The 14,962-nt window shown below is 40.0% G+C and overlaps 1 protein-coding gene across 4 annotated transcripts in view; it reads left to right on the top strand.

Annotated features, from left to right (window-relative positions):
* The window catches only part of LAMA4 (laminin subunit alpha 4), a 96,741-nt gene that overhangs the window by 22,145 nt on the left and 59,634 nt on the right, over positions 1–14,962 (top strand). For 2 of the 4 annotated variants that reach the window (XM_079328497.1, XM_079328496.1), the window contains exons 3-4: positions 8,948–9,072; positions 13,116–13,196. In XM_079328497.1, coding sequence (XP_079184623.1) covers positions 8,948–9,072; positions 13,116–13,196 — 206 coding nt within the window. Of the gene's footprint in view, positions 1–8,947; positions 9,121–13,115; positions 13,197–14,962 lie in introns of all 4 variants that reach the window. The other 2 variants (XM_079328495.1, XM_079328494.1) reach the window with 1 other exon arrangement.

The raw sequence follows: 14,962 nt of genomic DNA, 5'->3' as shown, positions 1-14,962 counted from the left end.
TATAAACAATTTACAGTGGTGAGTGACCCCTGTGAGTATATGTACATGTGTTACCCATAGCAATTCAGCTGCATGGCAGTCTCCTGCTGTGAAGGAACAACATGAGAAGGCTGAAACAATACACCAGGGGAAGAGTGTGGAATTCCAAGGTACTGTTACAATTTCCCATATGTTCAATCTGACTCAGAATCACCCCATACAGAAAGCTGTGTGTTAGTAATAGCAGTCAAACATTTGTAGCTTCAGAGCAAAATTCAGCCCAGTAAAATTAATCCTAACTACTAACAGGCAATCAGGACACTAATACACTACAAAAAAGTTGGAAGTTAATGCTGTATTTAAACCACATAGCAAGAGCTAGGCACTAGTATACTTTTTGAAGGCTTGTAAAGTAGGAGTAGAGCCCAGAACCTCTTGCTCTGCCATGTGTTACTTTTGACAAGTCATAAACCTTTGCCCTCAGTTTATCTCTTCATAAAATGGACTCATAATATTCACATACTTTACATCGTTGCAACCACTATCAAGTGTTCAGTCATACAAATACACCAAGTCAAGGTCCATGGCATATTTCCTACCACTTTTATTTCTGTGGGAAGAAGACAGTGCAGCTGTTCAGCACAGGAAAAATTACTATGGCTTGGCCATTGTAATGTGCTTAAAATTGTCTTTCTGCAGAACACATATAGGCTTAGTTTTTAATATTAAATTTTCAAAAGTGGTTTTAGTCCACCAGGCATTCCCAGCTATTCTCTTTCACATGCACAAGGATTTTGGCTCATGGGATCATTGTCCCCTTAGTGTCAAATGACAATGATACCAAGGAGAAACTTCTGATGGAAGACTTGGGAGCAAGATAGAGAGCTTGTCAAATGTCTGCTTCAGATGACTCTGGTCACCAGAACGCTTCCAGAGCAGAATATATGAGTGAGGAAGTGATTATATCCTCAGGTTGCAAACACAACAGAAGACCTGTTTCCTACAAAAATATGGCTGAAGTAAATGGTTCAAGACAAACAAAAAAACAAAAACAGAAAATTTACATTATCAGGAAGAAATGATCTGAAAGTAAATGTGTATTCCTGATTGGTGTTTCTTTTCTTGGAACCAGCTAGTAAGGAATAAAACTAAAAGCTAAACCCTACTGTACTGCTGGAGTTCCAATTGCCCTTTGATAACTTATCGGAAGGATTTTAAAAGCCATTAAGATGAGGTCATTTACTTCTGAATAAAAAGAAACTGTGAAAAGGCTTAAGGGAAATAAAAGTGAAAGGTAGAGGAAAGGTTTTATAGCATAAAACAACCAGAGATGCCCATGGGGACTGCAGTAACAGGACCTTCCTGAAGATTTGGAAATTTCCGGGGAAGTTTGGAAGATTAATGAAATTGTTAAACAGCAAAATGTGGCTGAGAAAGCCTGGGAGAAGAAAAGCTTAGAGGAGGAAAGATGTAACTTGAATTAGCCTTCCCTAAGAGCTGGAAAAGGACATGTAGGATCTGGCCAAAGCCTGCTGGGACAGAAATGAGTCAATATCTCTATAGCTGGGAATTCCTGTGAAGTGATAGGACCATGCGCTATAGAGAGTTCACCATTCTCTCTATTCTCAAACTTTTAGGCAACCTACTCCAATAATTCTTGCAGTAGAAACCACCACACTTGATATTTAGACAAGATTTTCTGCATTCAGTTAGTTTTCAATAAGCTGTTAAATATTAATCTGTATTTATCCCACATTATTATTGTTGTCATCCTCTATTTCCATGATTATGAACTTGTTATCTCCCTGCTTCCAAGATGCAACAATGTGCTAAAGTTTTTATCACTTATGGACTCTCCACCATAGCATCTTACCTTAACCTTGAGCCATAGATACAAATCATCTTTAGCAGCGGATCTTTGGAAGAACTGATCTTCCCCAAAGTTAAAGTTTTCTATATTTGCATGTTTATCAACATAATGGAATGATTTAAACATTTTTTAAAAGCCATCACTTTTTAAAGTTAACTCTGCAAACAATGCTGGAAGCAAGAATAACATGAAAGTAACAATAGCACTGTGTTTGGTTGGTAGATATGTTTTTATAGTCTAAGTAATAACTAAGCTGTAAGACCTGAATAAATGGACAATATATAATAATAAAAGACAGTAGAAAAAGAAAGAAATACTCTGCTTCAAATTGGATGAAAAGAAAGGGTCAGGCCCCATATGATGCTCTGAGGCCATCATATTATGCAAATCTCTCAAATCAATTTGGCATATGTAGTTCCCACAGCATACAAATTAATGAAATTTTCATTGGTCTATGCCCTGAATTCAAAATCAAATAAAATTAAACCTTTTTAATGATGCCTTAAGGTAGAGTGCTCATATCTTTAATTTCTGCTGACATATATATCTTGAGGTCCTGTTTTAAAACTTTTCTCAGTTTATTCATAGAGTGCAAATCAAATCCATGAGTCATTAAAAGCTTATTGAATGACACAATCAATGAATCAACAATCTCCTTAGGTAACCAGACAGAAGAAATTATTGCAGACAGAGCCTTTCCTGCATAGATAAAACTGGTACAGAAATCAGCCACGTGATCCTGTGACTAAAACTGAAGAGATACACAGCACATTTTGTTAGGATAGAAAATCACCCAAACGTTGGAAGAAGAATAAGCCAGCACAACATAAGCTCTATTAATGATATATTAGAAGAGAAATGTCAAATAATGCTTCATTTCAAAGACACTTGCTGGTGATACATGTAACACCAGTAGAGGAAGAAACACCAATTCATTGTGCTGATCTTGGACTTTGGATTTCTAACATAATTTTCTCAATCCTGGCTATGAGAAGAAAATGAAGTAAGTCTCTTTTTAGGCTCTAGCTTTTGATTTTGGAAACATGCATATATGGGATGTTAACTGGGTGAAACTGCAAGAGCTCCAAGTGGGTGTCTGCAGACCCAGGGGTGTGCACTTTCCACGCATAAAGCCCATCATGTTTTGCAGCTAGTAAGGTAGGAAGGTATGAAGAGAAAGTTTTACCTCCTTCACCATCCCCCAGACTGCACTCCATCAGCAACCCACAGCTGACCCATTTCTTTAGAACACTTCCACTGAGGGTTCAACATTTGAAAATTCAGATATGGGAGTTGTCTTCAAGTGATTGACCATTGGAGGGCTGTGATGGTCACCTCTGAAAAGAGTGGCATGTGGAAGTGAAACAGCTTTTCTAAAGCATGAACTGTCACACTTGCATAAGATTGTGCAAGTAGTACAATTCAAAGGGCTTTACCATACTTAAAAATTTAGTTGCACAGTCTAGGTAAGCAAGTGAAGTGACTGCAATATGTTATGGCAATGACTCCAAATGAACACAACAATATGGAAAGGTTGAAAGTTCTTCAAAAATACCAAGCTGTTTATCCAGGCAAATTTTTTTGTTAAAGTAAGTTATCAGCATCTTACATGATATGTCAACTATTAATGGAGATTAGATCTTCCTTGATGCATTAAAACACAGAACAGAAGAAGTAAGTCTGGAGAAAGCATTACAGCAGAAGGTGAAGGTAAATTTCTTGTTGTCTCCCTAAAAATCTCTAAGTGGTTTGTTATGATTTCACTTCCATATATTTGATTGGTCTATATATAAGGCATCCAAATACTCATATGGAAGTAAATAAATAAATAGACACGACCAATGTGGAAAAGGAAAGACCAAATGATCCTAACAGGGGAGAGGATAAATCCACTGGTATCCTTTCCAGCCATTTATGGAATTTTTTACAATAGAGCATATTGTCATGTAAGTGATTTGTGTTTAAGCGTTTGGGTTTACAGCTGAGTAGAAAGGTTGGAACAGATTTGGCAGTCCTGCCCAAGAGGATAATATGTTCCACATGGTTGCCAAGGCTGGTTTGGAGAATTGCCAGTGGGTCTACAACCATCCATCAAGCAGGAGCAAAAGGCAGCAGGGAGCTAGCAAAACTCCCCAGCTCATTAGGTACTTCTGCCTTCACAAAGAGCCTTGCTGCTTATAGCTCACTGCTTTTCTCTGTAAAGAAGGGCTGCAGACACCTATAAAGCATTTGTGACATATATTTGAAAATCTACCTAGAAGGCAGTATTACAATGCAGTAATTGTCAAAAACCTCATTCAATACATTTTCACAGGTATAGATACTTCCCTCTCTCTTAGCCATGTTTAAACTTAGTGTTTGCAGTCCTACCCAGTTTACTGTTGAAGACATGCATCAGAGACCCACAACGTGTGAGCATTTTGTTCCACTCCTGCACAGCCAGTGTAAGAGGCAGGAAGGAAATTGGGACAGGACTGCAAGGAGGGGCAGCTGCTGCTCTCCCACCTGCTCAGCCACATTTGTCACAGTTAGCTGCCACAAGTGATGGGCTGAGAAAGTAGTGGGCCAGGTGCATTTGGCAAGGCATCAGCTCCCACTTCACCAATACAGGGCAAGGTCTACAAATCAAAACTTTGACATAGAGGAGGTATTTTGAACCAAACCATATCAGGAAATTAGTTTTCCAGCTATTCTCTCTCTTTTTTTTTTAAACTTAGACAAGTGTCTTTACTTTAGTAAAAAATTGCACAATACTTTATGTTTACTCTAAGTGCCTCATCTCCTTCTCCCATATGAAATTCTGAAAACTAACACTGCATCTCACTCACAATGGCTGGAGAAAAAAAGCTTGAAACCCTAAACCTTATAGATGGAAAAGATAAAACATGTGCAACTCTTGGCTTTCAAGTCATTATGATGCACTCTGTTTTTTATTATTATTATTTTTGGATATAAAAAATTCTGGTGTGCTGGAATCAGTAGTGCTATGCAGTTCTGTAACCTCAGATATGAGAAGTCTAAATCTACCTCCAACACTGACTGCACAGCCATGTAAGCCACCTGCATCTCTTTACCTATATAATTTATTTATCCTTGTGCAATCTTCTGCATTAACAGTTGTTAAAAGACTGTCTCTCAGAAGGACAAGTAATAAGGGAGAAAAAAGGTAAATAGACCAACTATTCCTGATACATTGCAAAAATAACTGTTTTCATTTTCAAAGTAATTATATTGTCAAGGCTTGAGGAACCTTTCCAATTTCACAGACAAAATTTAAGACCCTGTTATTTTGGGGGGTTTTATTTGTGGTTTGGGGGGTGAGGGGATGGTGCTGTACTAACTTCACAAGAGGCAGGGCTGAGTATTAACTTTTGGTTGCCCCTGGAGTATCTCCAACCCATTCAGCATTACGTGCTTAACAGGTGCCCTGCACTACTCTGTGGCAGGTCCTGTCTTTCTTCAACTTTGGAGGATACAGAGAAAAACAATCGGCTACCTATTTCCTATGGAGAAGGTCCAGATTGCCTAAATCGCCCTTTGTAATCTCTCAGATGAAATATTTTCTCTAAAACTGCATAAATGGCAGATTTAATGAAGCTGGCACCTTTGAAGACCATCAGAATGAACTCTTTTCTTGCTAGTTCAGGTTTCTAAATGAAGTTGGGGCAGATTCTTGCCTTGGTTTTCCAGTTACATGAATTTACACAAACATGCTTGTCTTGTGCTGGGAAACTTGTCCTAGAACAATTTCTTGAAGATAATCAACAAAATTTTCTTTATTATTTCTGCAAAAATGTATCTTCTGAGAAGACCAGACAAGCTGCAGATGTACTGATGGATAAATGTGTACATGCAGTAGACTCATACAGAAGCCTTTAGAGGCCAGGCTGCTAATGGTCATCCACTCAAAATGGTCCATGGAGAAGCAAAACACTTTTCTCAAGCTACCATGCCAGTGTCACCCAATGCTGAGAATCACCCATGAGCTCCAGGGAGGGAGTTGTCCCTGCCTTCAGATAGGTCTCTTGGGCTTAATGCACTCAGCAGTTTATTGGAGATGCAAAATAATGGAACATAAAATATTAGGACACCTTTTCTATCACTGTAAAAATATGGCTCTAAATACCCACAGAAGTCATGTCTTGCTAAATAAGATCAAGTCATTTTTATATGATCACTAACCAGAGAAAAACTGCAAAAGTGCACTCAGATAATGGGGTATCTGGCATAAGAGAGTCCTTTTTCACTTCAGTTTAGATGAGAAAGTACAGATTTGAGGAGCAACATTCTCTGTCCTGCTCTGTTCATTGCAATGGTGTTTGAGGCTTGGAAACCACTGGCAGATTTACTCTGTTAATACCCATGTGTTGTTTGGAGAGCTGAGGACAAACAAGGTGAAGTGAATTGATCAAACTCAGTGAATGCTACAATCAAACACACCTGAGGCCTCTGCCAGTGCTTCAGACACAGGATGGCTCAAGCACCTCATGTGCTCAGTGCCCATGATCTCCTGTCTCTCTGGTGGTACATTGACATCATTTTTTCATTGGGTAATGACAAATGCAAAATATTTTTAAAACTGTATTACCCTTCCATTAACCTTCTGGCTCTCACCATGTGTGCCCTGTGATTAAGTGCACTTTTTTCCTCCTCCTCCCCTTCCTCCTATTCAAACTTCTTTATAGTATTCTCTCATTTTAGAGGCTTAATTAAAATAACCTTCTGGTTTTCCATGTACTAAATATTTTATTCCTTACAGCAAATATGACTAAGTAAAAGCACCTTTAATTCTAAAACTACTACTGGATAATTTATTTAAAGATCTGTGGAATAACAATTGACTTTTTTTTCCTTTTTCTCATCACATTCTACTTGCTGTAGAGTTCTCTGGCCAAATGATAGCCTTGTACAAAATATAATTTCTGGGCAATGGGTTCTCTATGACTATAAACTACGCGGCAAGCAAGACCAGCAAAGTCTTCTAGAATCAAAAAGATCTGAGCCTATAAATAATGAGTCCTAATTGGGGAATTGAAGTAAGAAATACAGGTTAAAAAAAGTCACATGTGTTTTCACAAGCAAAACCAAAAATATCAATGTTGCCAGGACAAAATTCTGCCACTAAATCAAAGTCACAGCACATGGATACAAAACTAATTTAGGAATGCCTGTGCAAGTGAAGCGTGACTATTTATTTTCATTAAATGTCTTCCCTAATCACATTCCTCTATCCTCATACTCTTTCCTCCAACGAACACACCATGTTTGGAGAAGAAAGTGATTTCCAAACGTGCAGGGGCTGCTGCAGATGAACAGTTGGTTGGCTGAGCTCACCCACCCCACCCCAGCGCTGTTGAAGTTGTTCCAGCCACAGAGACACCAAGGTGCCCCTTGCCCCAGGCTAGGGAGCTCCCTCTCATTTGGAGCACTCCTGAAATCCCTCACACAGCTTCCCTGCCAGTTCCTAGCTCCTGGGCCAGGTAGCACAAGAGGTCCCATGCAGGGCTTGACTGAATGTCTTGCAGCCCATGTACAATCTCCAGCAGAGGCAGTGAGAGGGCAAGGCTAGGAGAGAACCCAGGCTGGCCCATTTCTGCAGTCTCTGCTTTGTACTCCACCATCACCCACAGCTGCTGTATTAGAGTATGTCACAGGGTACACACCTTCTGAGTTCTTGGAATATCCATTTATAAATCTTGTGCCCATTAATTCATCTAAGGAATCCCTTTTTGTCCCTGCAAGTACTCTTGCCTCCTGGCAACAAGTAGCAGAAGTCCATGTTCTGTTAAAGGAAATACCTTTTCAAGCCAGTGCCCCTCAGTTCTTGTATTGGAGAATTTGGGTGAACTATTGTACTGCAGAATTTGGGTTAACTCTTGTATTGCATTCAGCTTTTTTACAAACTTTTGTATTATACATAATCCAAACGCTCCCTCCTGCCTTTCTGTCCCACCTGAGCAGCCCTACATTTTCTGTCTCTGTGAGACACTGGAGAATACTGAACAAAATTCATACCAGCACCAGTGATTCAGTGATCCAAATAGTGACTCTTCACACTCTGAAAAATTTCTGTTATATCCTACACTTGATTTCCTACCCTTTATCAGCTTTCAATTTGCAAAATAAACTTTTTTTCAAGCAGCCTGTCAACTTAGCTGGTTTTTGTGGAAGTCTAGATAAGTTACATCCTCTGGTTCCCCTTCATACCCTTGCTTATTTCCACTATTATGTAGCAGATAGTGAAGCAGGGTTTCCTTATTCAGTTGATGGTTAGTCATGTACTCAGAGGTCTTCTTCTTTATTATAGACACCATCATCTTCCCAGGGATGGAAATCATATCTGTCAGTCTTCAGTTTCCATGATCTGTGGAATTAGCTCAGAGGAGGAAAGAATCAAGGAAGTTAGCCCAAACCTACAAATACACACTGATAGAGTAGTTCTCCTCATATGTCTGCCATGGATCTACTTCCTTGCTGTCTCAAGCCTGGTACAGCTGCTCACACCTGTACTGGGCCCACAGAAAGCACTGTAACTGGAGAGTTCTGATTCAGGGACACTGCAAAACTCCATGCACAATTGCAATAATGTAAACCCTTCCTGCATCCTTCCTACTCTTCTAAAGTAGCCTGGTGAGACAGTTCCCAATGCTCTTTTCCAGTCATTAAGTCCCAGAAGCAGTCTTGCTGAAACCTGTCTTGGCTCAAGTCTGTTGACAGCATTTACCACAAGATACCTTTTTTTAAAATAATTTTGGAGTCATTACAAGGGATTTTTTTCCTTCTGGCACATGTAGTTCAAAACAGGGCTGGCAGCTACACCTGAATAGCTCTGACAGTTCTGCTGCAACACCTGGCAACCTTATATGTCTTGTCCTGTGCTGCATTTTGTCAACCCTTGCTGTTGGTCATTGTAATAATTTATAGTATTTTTATTTGCAGCTGCGTCAGCTTGTTTTCCTGAATCTGTCAACACCTTTAAAGGTCAAGGTCTGGCATCAGCCACTCTTCTGCTTGGCCATGTCTTCAGCCAAGTGGTCTCTTTCTGAATTAGGCAGCCCCTCCATTTATCTTTCACCCTTCTGTCTGTTTCCACTGCAGGACTGCCAGAGAAACACCACAGGCCAGCACTGCGAGCAGTGTCCAGATGGATTCATCGGAGATGCTGTCAGTGGAGTGCCCACCTTCTGCCAGCCCTGCCCCTGCCCCCTGCCAGCCCTGGCCAAGTATGTAAAGAGTCTGCTGCTCTCTCCTTTGGGCTGGCCCTTTCCGAGGTGGGGTCAGCATCCCTTCCTGAACGCAGGAGACAAAGGTTGCTGCCCTTGGCAAGCACAGGGGAAAAGAAGAGGGATACCAGCTGCTCGTGTTTATAACCACAGGAAACAGCATTTCATTTACAAGGTGTAAAATGTCTCTAAATGCTCATACTGATTCTTACCAAGAGGAAGGAGAATGAGCTAGTTCAAGTTCACCCTGACACATAGATTATTCACTTCTCTGGTTGCTTTTTTAAATCCCCTAAAGAACAGTTCTCAAGAAAGTTGGCTGAGACAGGCAGAAAAAAAAAAGAAAAAAAAGACAGCAAGTTCCATCCATGTCACCTTTACAGGGGTAAAACCAAACACAAAAAAAACCCATGACTTTGTAGTCCCCTGAATCTGCAGCAGCTGGATCTGGTTAGCACAGTAACAGTTGAAAGGAAAGTGCTGGAGCATCCTGTGACAGGTACAGTGCCCCTTCAGCTGATGCCCAGCTACTTTTGGTAAGAAACTCGGGAGCCTGACAGAAAACCAAGACCAAGGCAAAGAACTCCAGATGTTGTACGCTTTATGCCTTCAGGAAAAAAAAAACACAAAAAAGGAAAAAAAAACCCACAAAACTACAAGCCACAACCAGCCATTAGAAACAATTAGTGGCATGTGAGTAATGCAGCTGAAAGAAATTATAAACTTCCTCTTGCTCAGATTCATGCTCTGGGAGAGAGCTATCTATGCAAATCCCACCACAGAGAGATGCTAGTAAATAGTTGCCAACAGGCTGATGCTGTTTTTCAGGGAGCTAGTTATTCATCTTGTGTTGTTTCCCATTCTGCTTTCAGCAGGACTTCACAGTGAAGGGAATTTCATCCTTACTGTATTTGTTTGCTGTTGCTATAGGATTACTCACACAACCTTAAGGTGGGATGAGCTCCATTTTGCTTCTTGGGGCTCAAACTGGCAAAGGAATAAAACAACTCCAGCTAAATTCCCACAGATCCCTTCTTGGCTTTTGCAGTGAGCTGCAGACATGTGAGAAGGGCCATGGGGTGAAGAACAGCTCTTGTTGAAAAACCTCAGCTTTGCCTGGATTACAGAGAAAATCCTCCAGAGAAGGTGGAAGAACATTGTTTTGCTCACATGTAGAAAGGCTTAGGAGTGAGCAAGCTCACAGATGAAGCAAACTATTTCTTCCAGTTTTGGTAGCAGCTGTAATGCCTGAAAAACTAGAAATACAACAGTCAATAGCAGTGCTCTTTTATTGGTAAAGTGTTTTTTGTAATCTTTTGGGCACAGAGCAGCCACTTTGGTGTGAGAAGCTGTTCTCTGAGCCACAACCTGAGCTGTACCTGCACTACCACATGAGCCTCAGGCTCTACCCATCAAGGTCAGTCAGGCAGGGTTTGGTCTGTGCTCCCTGCAGCCACAGTGTGGCTGGGTCTGCCTTCACCCAGACCCTGCCTCATCCTGCAGCCCAAAGGCTCTACAGTGGTGCTCCCTGAGAGCAGGGAGTTGGATGGTCCAGCAGGGCTCAGGGCACTGGGACCAGCAGGGACTGGGGCTACAGCTTTTCTCTGCTGCTGCTCTGGGAGATGGAAGAAGAGGCCAAGGAGCATTGCCAGTTCTAACAAGCCCCTTAGCTAGGGACATTATACCTCTCCTATTCCACTAGGGAGAAGGAAACCCCAAACCCAAAACTCAGCAGCATGGAATTGGGAAAGGGGAACAAATGTTGCAATAAACCTGAATGCAAATCCTCAATATTAGCAGCAATACACAGCTTGGATTTGATGAACCTCAGGTGTCTCTTCATCTCAGAATATTCTGTGTTCTACAACATTGTCTCCCCTTTGAAAATATGTCAGTAAAAATCTGCTTCTCTTCCTTGGTTTTCCCTCAGAAAAGTCCTGAAGGTAACAATTTAAGGAACATTCCATCTCAAATTGCCTCATACCCCTATTTAAATAATGTGCAGAAATTGCCTGTTCAGCTTCTTGCATGAGAGAGACCTGACCACAGAAATAGTCTTCAGCTGGGGCTGGAACAGGCAAAAAATAATTGAGCAACATTAAGCTTTACTAAAGGTTAGCTAAATTCAAAGAAAAAATGTTCTTTACTAGGTTTTTTGGTTGTTTTTTTTTTTTTTTTTAATTTTCCTTCATTAGTCCTACTACATATAAAAAGTAAGGCAAAATAATAACTCTACCAGAAGCAGAGAAGCATTAAATGGCTTTAAAAAAGAAGATCCAAAGGATATTGTTTTGTACCCTATTTTACTTTGGAAATAGAGTGCTGAATCTGTAAACTGACAGACTCACCAGATAGGCATTTCTTCCAGGAATTCAGCAGTGTCTCTAGATTTTGTGACAGACTATCTTCATACATCTTCTATCCTGGGAACTTTTGGAGTAACTTTTGGACATTACACATGAAAAGTAATGTCATCTCTTTGGAACAAAAAAGGAGGATGGAGGTTGCTCCACAGCCTAGCAGATGTTTCTTCTTTTCAAACCCAAGGGACTTACAAAGCCTTTTTTTTCCCCCTAAAAGTTCACCAGAAATATAAAACATGAGGAAGATTTCAGTCTTAGTTCATAACTTAGATCCACAATGTGGTTTTTGCAACTACGTGAAGGAATTAGACTTTGTTAAAGAAGAGGAAGCCTGCCAAACTATTATGACTTTCTCAACGTGTTCTTGTAAAAGCCACACAGCAGTTAATCTGTAAATTCTGTGAGAAGAATCTCATTTTATGTTCTTTCTGGTTGTATCAAATGTTTTGAGACAGCAGAGATCCAAACTGATTTTTTGTCTCTGGTTGTCCAACCAATTGAGAAATGCTGTCAGGAACTGAAATCATGCAGGAATTCTCGTCACCTTTCAATGCTGGTGGTTCCTGGAATGAGCAATGCATGGATCAGGCACTTTCCCATTGCTCTGAGTCTTTTGTCCTGTGTGAAATGGATGCAACCCAGCCACAGCTGCCCAGCACAGTGTGACTGAGGAGATGTGTTTTAGCAACCATGGGCCTGCAGCTGGAAACTGCTGCTGCTCACTACTCTGGTTGCATTCTAGTGCTGGCAGAAATTTATTCACACATATTGCAAACTAACTGGAAACATCTTAGGACTGAATCTCTTTTTTTCCTGTAAATGTATTTAAGCCATGTCCATCACCGTGTTTGAAATGCATATAAAATTTGCACGTTCCACATCTGGCTACTGCTGTTCCTTGGGTCTCATATTTATTTAAACATTTGTTAAATCCTGAAAACATAAGAAAACAAAGGAATCCATGATTTAGAATCACAGCAGTAGAAATTACAGCCCAAGCATGTATTACTGTAGTCATCATTACTGCAGTCAGCATCACTACTCAGTGTGTTGGTCTCAGAAGAGGCCATAGAATCTTTCCAGCTTACTTGGAAAGATGGTAAAGCAGCCTCAGTTTCTGTAAACTCAGTTACTCTGATTGAGGACAGCATTACTGAGGTCAGTTTTCACCACTAGGAACTTCCAGACTGGATTTTGAGAAAAACGGTAGGATTTGCATAGGAAACTGCTGCACCCATTCCAGAATCTCAGTTCTTGAACTGCAGTGTCTTCCACAAACAATATTTTGCTCCTTGGGATAATAGACAGGAAGCAATCAGGTTCACATGACATACACATTGTATGTCAAGGGTCTTAAGTCCCATATCTAAAGTGTATGCATCAAAACCTGCAGATGTTTCTGCTCTCCATTGCAAGACAACAATTTTCACACATAAACCATAAATGCATCTGTATTTATATACCTCCATAGTTCTATACACTAATTAATTCTTCCTAAACTAATTTAAAGTCTAAACAAGGGTTATAATATAAATAATGTATAGAGCTTAACACCCATTCAGCAATGAACAACCTAGAGCCAGAGTTCACATTGACAAATGTCCATACTGTAACAAAGAAACATTCCCAAGTGTCTGTCATTGCCTGGTATTCTAACTATTGATCCTAATGAAATTCCAGCTTTGCAGTCTCCTGTTACAGAAAAAGTGGAACCGTGCGTTGTGTCTGCAAGGAAAACTATGCAGGACCCAACTGTGAAAGGTAAGAAACTCTTAGGATGAATTGCTGCTTAGCAATACAGAAGTCCAGAATCTTTTCAGAGAATCTTCCCATACTGGGGAGAAGTCTTATGTGCTTGTTTACATCAGGTAGAACTGTGTCTGTTAAATGATCCCATTCAGTTCCTCCTAAAAAACACTAAAATTAGCTGTGGGGAAGTGTCAATGTAATACAGGTATTTACATATTATGTATTTTGATCTAGTTCTTGCACTTTGTGCACCTTCATGTGGTGATTTTCCTAAAAGGAATGCAATTTTAAAATGCAAAAAACAAATCAGAAACAGCAGCTGAAGTGAAAAATATTCACCACATCAATGCCTCTTGCAATTCACCTCTCTAAAATATGTAGCAGGTTTCGACCAAATAACTTTTACAAAAGCAAAGGAGAAAATCCACTATTGAGTCAAATTCTTAAAGCAGATACAGCTTTTTTCAGTTGCATTTTTACATGCACTTCACAGGCATAATTCAATAAAGTCAAGCAAACAATTATAGGTCAGTGTTGTTTTTCAATTTTCCCTTATGTCCATAAACAATTTCCAGTAAATAGTCCCTAAATAAAAAAGGACACAAATAAATTGAACTGTGTTATGAACACACATGGATGATGTTTAAATGAATGTCAGGGGCCTGATTATATTTCAGAAATTATCCCTGAGAAGCCAATAAATTAAAATAGCTCTAACACAAAGACTGAGAGATATAGATGGCTCAGATACTGTCTTCCTGAACAGCTCCTTTTGTTTTCCCTTGAAGTCCTTGAAGTATTTTAGTCTTTAGTCAACTGTCAATAACGGGCAAGCCTGGAATTGAAATGATACTTAATATAATTGTCAGAGAAAGGAGAAAAGGGATGCTTAAGATGCAAAGACAAATCAAAATGAGTAGGGTAAGATGAACAATGAGGAAAGGCTTTTCTCTTTACAGATGATGCAAAAAAAAAATCAGTCTATTACCTCCACATCACTAAAATGGTGACAGCAGCAGTGAAAGCAGATGGCACAATTATAAAAAAAACACCCTTGTTTACAGGCCCAGGACTGTATTCTTTTGTTCTTTCAAAATGTCAGGTTTATACACAAAGGATAATGCAGACAATTAAAAGGTCATTGAGGTTTCTTAATGGTTATTAAAATATCAGCCCAGACTACAAGCAATGCAAATCCTATGAAATGGGTAGCAGTAGCATAGAAGCAGCAGAAAATATCTTTGTTTTCTAAAGGCCACCACCCAGCCTGACACAGTGCATCTGTCTCAAGGAAGGCAAAGGTGGGTAGAAAAGCTACAGAAGGAGACCAGCCTGTCCTGATCACTACATTAAGACCTTGGCTAATCACTGGGGTAAAGTGCAAAAAATGTCAAAAAGTGTTTCAAAGCTGGACAATGCATCACTTGCCCCTGCCCATTTCCTAAAGAGCAAGTCCCTGCTTGGCACACACTGCTGCTGGGCACTGCCTGAAAAATGTAGTGTGAATTCACAGAGGCCATTGCTAGGAATTGTGAAAAAAAACTTCCCAAATCAAAATTTAGGAATTAATTTTTCTCTTGGGCTTCAGCAGTAAGGCATCAGGGTGGTAACTGATGACGTGCAGGTATTGTTAATCCACAAATGTTAAAAAGAGCAACTGAACAAATTACGTTTTACATGTCACAAGCAAATAGATGAAAAAGGTTCTTTTGGCATTTCCAGAGAAGAGGAAGTTATTTCCTTAATCACTCATAATTACAGGAAGCAACTATGGCTGC

Source organism: Erithacus rubecula, assembly GCF_903797595.1.
Source record: "Erithacus rubecula genome assembly, chromosome: 2".
NCBI classification, from domain to species: Eukaryota; Metazoa; Chordata; class Aves; order Passeriformes; family Muscicapidae; genus Erithacus; species Erithacus rubecula.
The sequence above is the reverse complement of the archived record's forward strand: the minus strand, read 5'-3'. Positions and strand labels throughout refer to the sequence as shown.